This window comes from Erythranthe guttata, chromosome 5, assembly GCF_056151865.1.
Source record: "Erythranthe guttata isolate IM_541 chromosome 5, IM_541, whole genome shotgun sequence".
NCBI lineage: Eukaryota > Viridiplantae > Streptophyta > Magnoliopsida > Lamiales > Phrymaceae > Erythranthe > Erythranthe guttata.
Genome location: NC_142537.1, coordinates 4,505,301 through 4,513,392, shown reverse-complemented (window position 1 = coordinate 4,513,392; position 8,092 = coordinate 4,505,301). Strand labels below are relative to the sequence as shown.

The following is an 8,092-nucleotide window of genomic DNA, read 5'->3' as shown; positions in this document are numbered from 1 at the left end:
TTGATACTTGTGGTTGGAGTGAATTTTTTTTTCATGAAGTATTAAAGTATTATATCAAGTATCAAATCAATATTTAATGCTCCATTTTGATATCTCCCATTGGAGTTGCTCTTAGTGCTGTATATTTCTTGTATCTGTAATCACTGTTTAAGTATTTATTATGGGTGGAAATTGGACCGAATGAAAATTCTATTTTTTTTTTCAGAAGTAGAAACTGGGTTCTAATTTCCATTCCAAAAAAATCGGTATGCAAAAATTTATTTCGATTTCGAAATGTCACGAAATCGGCTGAATTTCGAAAATTTCGAAAATTACATTAGTTTATATTTTCTTGTTCTAAATTCGGATATAATGAAAATTTTCACACTATTTTTCTATCTTTTTTAAAAAATTTATAGGAAAATGTAAGAAAATCCAAAATAGAGTTCGCCAACACGCAATAAATAAAAACAAATATAAGAGCAACAAATTGAAACATAGATTTTCTAATAAGAAAAAATGCACCATAAAGTTTCTGATACTAATTAATATTTTCTAAGATTTTAATTTACTCAATCCTTCGGTATTTATATTTTTTATATAAAATATAACATAAATTATATTTCAAAAAACCATTGAAATAATCGGATCGGATATCAGAATTTCCTCTATTCATTCCAATTTCGTTCCAAGTAAATTCGGAAGAATCGAAAATCAGAACTTTTTGATATTTTCAAATCAGAATTGGCGAATTCGGAAATTCCATTACAATTCCCGCCCTTCTCCTCCTCCTTCTTCTTCTTTTGATTCAATTGTCTTTATTTTATTTAGGGATGTATAAATAAGGCGAGTATATATTTACGACATGTATTTTTTTAAAATATAAGCGACAAATAAAAGAATTGCAGAAAGACGATTTCTACTAGGCAAGTGCAACATAATAAAAATCAAAATTAAAACTGAAAAAAAAAAAAAAAAAAAAAAAGGAAATAATACAATTAATTAATGTCAAATTTTGGCACCTCAACAATTTAAAAAGTCATCGATATACCCGTTAAGACGTTAGTTGAACTAGTACATCAACTAGGGTTAAAACCGTCATTTCACAAAACAAAGTGTATACAAGGAAATAAAATAAAAATAAAAAAGGAAAAAAGAATCAGAAATCAGAGGAGGAAAAAGAGAAGACTTGTTACAGTGAGACACCATTACCATCTTTCTTTTTTCCCCCAATTCCACCTTCTACCCCTTTTTTTTTCCTTTGAATGAAACCCTGTTTCGCAGAGTTGGAATCTTTCGTTCTAATCCCTAATTTTAATTCTGCTTCGGATTTGTATTGTTTCGGAGGATTCAGCCTGTAATAAAACTGTGTAGTGCAGTATCAATTTTGATTTTGGGGCTGCCGGAATTGAGTGATTGTTGGTGCGTGAGCTTTTGCGAGAATGGATTTCTGGGTTTGATTCGTGGTTTTTTTTTCTTCTTCTTCAGCCCAGGTGAGTATTATGTACTGAACGCGGTGGAATTTTCAATTTATTGTATGTTGGTGTTCGCGAAATCAAACCCTATGATCAAATTTGTTTTTTTAGGTTATGTTATTCGGATTTTGTAGATGATGTACTGTATTTGCTCTGGAAATTGACAGTTTTCAATAATTCATGTTTTTCGGTCTTCAATTTTGACCATTGAGTTTCATACGGCGTCGTTTAATTTAGGTTACGGCTTTGATGATGGAAGGGGGTTATTGAATCGAAAAATGGGATTTTATACAAGGGTTTTTATTTACCGATTTAATTTTTTTTTGGTGATATAGGTTTTGTGGGTTGATCTGAGAAAAAAATGATGGTGAGTTACAGTGGAAAAGAGGCTCAATCCGTTGTTGACCGTAACAACGTCTCTACTGTATCAGATTCACGTTTCGATCCGCCAGAATATTCTTTCAGTTCTGGGCCGGACAAGTACGCTTTAGATTATGAGTTTTGGACTGAGGAGCCGGATAGTGTTGACGAAAGACGTGACAAATTTTTAAAATGGATGGGTTTGACTTCTAATTGGCATGAAGAGGATGAATCGTCTCGTGAAGATTTGAAAAGGGACGATGTTGATCAACTGAGGGTTCTCGAAGAGGACCCGCTCGCAAATTTTGATTCAGAAGAATCCGAATTCTTCTCAACTTGTTCTTTCCAATCTTTTCGGTCGTACGAGTCCACAAACTTTCTAGAAGATTGCTCTAAATTCGATGAGAATCTGATGTGGAAAATCAAGAATCTCGACAACGGAACAGAGTACGAACTAGCCGAGGAGGGATGTTGTACCATGTTGCACGAATTGGGTTCGAATAAAATGATTTCACTCGACGAGTTTCACAAGACACTTGGCTCATCCTCATTGGTCCAGCACCTATTGAGAAAAGACTGTAAAGGGTTCAACATAGTAAATCCAAAGAAGACAAAAACCAATTGGCTCCACAGATTTCCCCCCGTGTCCCATATTATCGATAGGACAAAGGGTTTGCTTCGTAAGACCGAAATTTACCCCAAAACGGGGCCCACTAACCAAAGAATTCGTGTCAACGTTTATAAAAAACACACAAAAGAGCTTTCGTCGGTCTACACTGGGCAAGAGTTTCACGCGCACGAGGGTTCGATTTTGACTATGAAGTTCAGTCACGATGGTCTTTACCTTGCTAGTGCGGGTGTGGATGGTGTAGTGCGTGTGTGGAAGGTTCTAGAAGAAGAGGATGTTGTAAATAAACTTAATAAGCAAGACGTTCTTGATCCTTCGTCTGTGTACTTTTCTCTGAGTCATTCTTCCAAGTTAACTCCGCTCGAGTTTGCCAAAGAGAAAGACGATCATATGAAATTCTTGAAGAAGTCTTCGGAATCGTCTTGTGTAATTCTTCCGCCAAAGGCTTTTCAGTTATCGGAGAAACCTCTACACGAGTTTCACGGGCACAGTGGGGAGGTTTTGTCTCTCGCGTGGTCCAAGAATGGGGTTAGTATTAAACAATGTGAAAATGGTCTTGTAATTCGAGTCGATTTTGTTACGATTTTGAACCATGTTGTTTATATACATTGCAGTACTTACTATCTTCTTCGGTTGATAAAACGGCTCGTTTGTGGAGAGTGGGAAACGATGGTTGTCTAGGAGTTTATCAACATAATAATTATGGTGAGTCCTCTCTATAGACGGTCTTCCTTATGTTTGCTTATTTCGTCTTTTTCTGTTGATAACGAATTAACGATATTACTTTTTTTTTTTATTCTTGATTCAGTAACTTGCGTTGAGTTCAATCCCGTGAATGATAATAATTTCATTAGTGGTTCGATTGATGGAAAGTTACGCATTTGGGAAGTTGAGGGCGGTCGAGTCATCGATTGGATTGATATCAGAGAAATTGTCACTGCTGTGTGTTATTGTCCTGACGGGAAGGTCTGTGTGTGTGTGTGTGTGTGTGTGTGTATATATATATATATATATATATATATATATATATATATATATATATATATATTATTATATAATTTTTTGTTGTGGAGATATATAGTACTTTGGGGGAATAATTAAATTACGTTGTTTCGCATTGGTTCAGGGAGGTATTGTTGGCTCCATGGATGGCAGTTGCCGTTTTTATGATATCATAGGTACTCCCGATTATATGTTACAATATAGCTTGTTTATTTATTAATATTATTTTATTGATTTTGCAATTACTTGTACATGATTGTTTAAAACTGATGTATGTAAAACCATTCCAATTTAGATAATCGTGTCGAATTGGGCGCTTCAGTATGCCTCAAAGGGAAGAAAAAATCGCCCGGCAATCGAATAATCGGATTTCAGGTTTGAATTTCATGTCAATTTTAATTGTCCAAATCCCACATTATACACACACACACACACACGTATTTACGCAGTTGATGATGGTTCGTTTTGTTCAGTATTGCCCCAGTGACGTGAGCAAAGTAATGGTCACTTGTGCCGATTCTCAAGTTCAAATTCTATGCGGCACAAATATCCTCTGTAAATTCAAAGGTCGTAATTCTTTTCCTTTTGTTTCTCTAAATAATTAAACGAATGTATCATTAAATTTCTGATTTTTTTTTTTAAATTTGATTTTAGGAAATCGAGGTACGGTAAGCCAAGTGCCAGCTGCTTTCACATCAGACGGGGAACACATCATTTCAGCCACCGATGAGTCAAACGTCCGTGTGTGGAATTACGCTTCTACCCCTCCCGACCAAAAACCATCCCGATTAAAAAACGTATTTTCGCGCGAAACATTCTTCTCGCAAAACTCCTCAATCGCCATTCCGTGGTGCGGATTGAAGAACAAGCTAGGTTCATTACCAGCAAGTATATTAGGAAACTCACACTTCGACGAGAAATTGCTCCAAAAATTCCCAGACTGTTTAACAACCAGCCTCGGCTTTTTCTTGGACGCTCTATACAGAGGATCCGCCACTTGGCCAGAGGAGAGACTGCCACCTGTCAAACCCTCAGTGACCAAATCCGAGTTCAAGTTTCTCAAGAATTCTTGGCTCAGTGCTTTCAATTCTCCCCATTTATGGGGGCTCGTGGTAGTTACTGCGGGGTGGGATGGCTGCATTCGAACGTTTCTCAATTACGGTTTGCCGATAAGATTCTGAAAACGGGTTTTTTTTTCTTCTTTTTTTTTTCTTTTTCGTATAAGTATATGCCACAGCTGTAGTATATATTATATATATAGAGAGAGCAAAACAGTGTTATTACATAAATTAGTAGTTTGTATACGAAATTAACGCAGCCACGAGTGAGCCGAGTGGTTTTAAGGTATTTTCTTATTACCTACATCTACTGGACTTTTGATTTGTTAAAGCCAGATCAATATACAAATTCTTTGATTTGTTCCACACAAAATGTAATTTAATTTATTTATTTTTTTTTCTGTTTTTTTTTTTTTGGGAGAAGTACACAAGGGTACATTTTTGCATGTGATTATGGGACAAAATAATTGTCTGGTGAAATGCAACAGCATATCTGCATCTGTATCTCTATATCTCTACTATTGGCTTTTGTGCTGTCTGATTGTGAACCTCATTTATTTTTAACTAACTACACTTTATTTTGATGGGAAATAAGACACAATGATTGGTGTTAGGTGTTTTATGGGATTAGGGTTATTTGGTGGTTTTCTCATCAGTCTATCACCTTCCAGAATGTCCTAAATTATTGAAATTTCACCTATTTACTAAAAAAATTACAACTGGTTATTGTTTGTCACGCATGATTAGTTAGTGATGTTTTATATCTGTTGTATGATTTCAGAGCTATTGCACGAACTTAGTTTACGTAATTCACTTCGAGTGGCTGCGGATTCTCTTATTAATAAAAAAGAAATAAAGGTAATTGAGAATTTTTTTTACATGTGATAAGATTGAAGATGGCAATTTTAATAAAAAGGTGGAAACACCATATTATTACTTATTAATGTTGAGAAGTTGGATATATATAATTATTGATTTTTATTTTATTTTATGGAATTGTTATAAACTAGGGTAAATTAGGATAACCCCTCACCACTTTTGATTGTCACCGGTGATAATTTTTTTCTTTCTTTCTTTCTAAAGCTAAAAGTCAATATTGTATATTTTTTTTTCAGTTGATATAATTAGGGGTGCAAATCGGACGGATTTGATCATGATTAATACTTTCGAAAATATTATAATTTTTCTGGTAGTGAAAAACTAATTCCAATCCCGTTGCCAAAAACGGAAATAAAATAATAATAAGAAAAAACTTGGATAAAAAATCGGAAATAGTCATATCGGAATCGAATCTAAAGTACATAAAATACACAATAATATGGATATTAAAATATAACTTTTGTAATTTGCTTTTGAATGTTCGAAATTATTTTCTGAAATTGAAATGGAATCAGAAATCAAAATTCATATTTATTTTTTCCATATCAAATATATCGAAAAAATTGGAAGTCTATGATGTTCCCACTCTGACGATTAAAGACCCTAGAAACTTGGTCCAGATTTTGCGTGTTGTTTATTTCAGTTAAACGGTAAATTGATATCTAAGAACGAGCATAAAATTGGTTGCCTAACGAAAAAATTTAGCGGAATACTTGATCAATTGATATTTAAGAATGTACATAAAAGTTCCCATTCGAGGAGACGAGTAAAAGCTTTCTCTTACATACGATACCTTCAAATGAGAGAATAGATCGCAAACTCGCGCAAAATAACTTGTGCGAAAGTCTGCTTTCCAAAACTCACGCAAAAATTTACGCGATTAAGAAAAAAACTCAATCGACTAATTAAAAAAATTTAATCGATTAAAAGTTAGTTGACCTAATTAGTTGTTTGGTTAGTTGATTTAATTATATCAATCTGAGGACTATTTAGGAGCATGTATGACAATGTACTTGAGTTAGCTGGAGTTAGTTCAAATATAAATATATGATATTTTGTGCAACATTCACACAAAAGGGATTATTCTTAATAAAAAAAAAAAACTTCATCTTGAAATTAGGTTTGAGGGGTATCACTAATTATAAATGTATATTGATAAACGATATCTTACATATAAAAGTAATAAACGTCAGGGCAACCCTGAAAAATCTTAATGACGTTTTTGCGAAATCCTTTTTCAACAATCTCTTATCAGCTATTTTTCTCTAATTATTATGCTGTGAATTTTTTTACTTTATATCTTTCATAGCAAATCGTATAGCGGGTGGTTATGAAATTCTAATCGACTACCAACAGACGGAATTTTTTTTTCTTCTAATTATTTTACTTATTAATAACATTCACCGACGTAAAATCCTAAATCAATGCAAAATCTTTGATTCATGATCAGAAGGTGGAATAATTTATCTTATATTGATACAATCCTTCCTAAAATTAGAGAAACTTAATTTTTGAATCATTAATATTATTGCTTGTATTTGTATTATATATTAATAATAAATAAACAAAACCTATAACTGCCACAAGTTAACTCTTGAATTATTAGAAAATTATTGTTATATTCAAATAATTATTATTTTCAATTATAAAATAAATAAATAATCATGTGCATTGCACGGCCATAAATACCAGTATTTATAATTTATATGTTTCATATCAATTCTAATAAATGTTATCTTATGAATTTAATGAATTATTAGTATACCACATTTTTCCAAATCCTGACTGACCATTGTTATTATTGTAACAAAATTGTTAATTGAATATTAAACCAACAAGATCTTAATTAAAAGCTTATGTGTACCTCAATTATTGGGAAATATAGTTAAAATTATCACATGATACATGCAATTAGCAATACCCAAGATATATATAAAATATCACGTGATACATGAAATATAACCTAGATATATCTTGCACCGTCCAATTGATATTGTATATATGAAGTGAGGATGAGATCTAAAAGATGATATATATATATATATATATATATATATATATATATATATATATATATATATATATATATATATATATATATATATATATATATATATATATATATATATATATATATATATATATATATATGAACATCGATAAATTAATAAATTTGCGATCTCGAATAGATCTCACCCGCGGTAGCAACAACAAATTTTGCTCCCTTACACTTTTATTCTTGCTGAACCTACAATATAATAATATAAGTTATATTACGCGTTCACAATTTAGATGGATGTTGATAATCCATTGGAATAACGATTGTAGCACAAATTTAAACAATTTATCTTGATTGTAGTAAATTGAGAAATAGTTTTGGTAGTTATTTATTTTAACTTATTGTACTAGCACTCTAGACAAGCATTGTACAGACGACTGCCTGAAATAATTATTTCGTCACTGAAATTAATGAAATAAATCATTTCAAGTTATCGAAAAAACTACTTCTTCTCTTAGTCCCTAAACATTTAATAGACAATATTAATTGGTATACTCAACTTTGATGTGAATAGATTGTGAGCAATAACTACCTTTATGTGATAGATTAAACGGGTAAAACCATGAAAATATATCAAAATTATATAGTTGTGATAATAGGGGGGGGGGGGGTTGTTAACTAACACGCACACATCTGATGTATGCTTAAATAA

At 32.3% G+C, this 8,092-nt stretch overlaps 1 protein-coding gene across 1 annotated transcript; it reads left to right on the top strand.

The window, feature by feature from the left end:
- The first annotated feature begins 1,043 nt into the window (after window positions 1-1,043).
- Window positions 1,044-4,875, top strand: LOC105963132 (WD repeat-containing protein YMR102C). Its single transcript, XM_088818683.1, has 8 exons — window positions 1,044-1,472; window positions 1,790-2,970; window positions 3,057-3,147; window positions 3,251-3,408; window positions 3,569-3,620; window positions 3,740-3,819; window positions 3,918-4,011; window positions 4,099-4,875. The coding sequence occupies exons 2-8, from the start codon at window positions 1,816-1,818 to the stop codon at window positions 4,623-4,625; spliced, it is 2,157 nt and encodes a 718-aa protein (XP_088674809.1). The 5' UTR covers window positions 1,044-1,472; window positions 1,790-1,815; the 3' UTR covers window positions 4,626-4,875.
- Window positions 4,876-8,092: the final 3,217 nt, after the last annotated feature.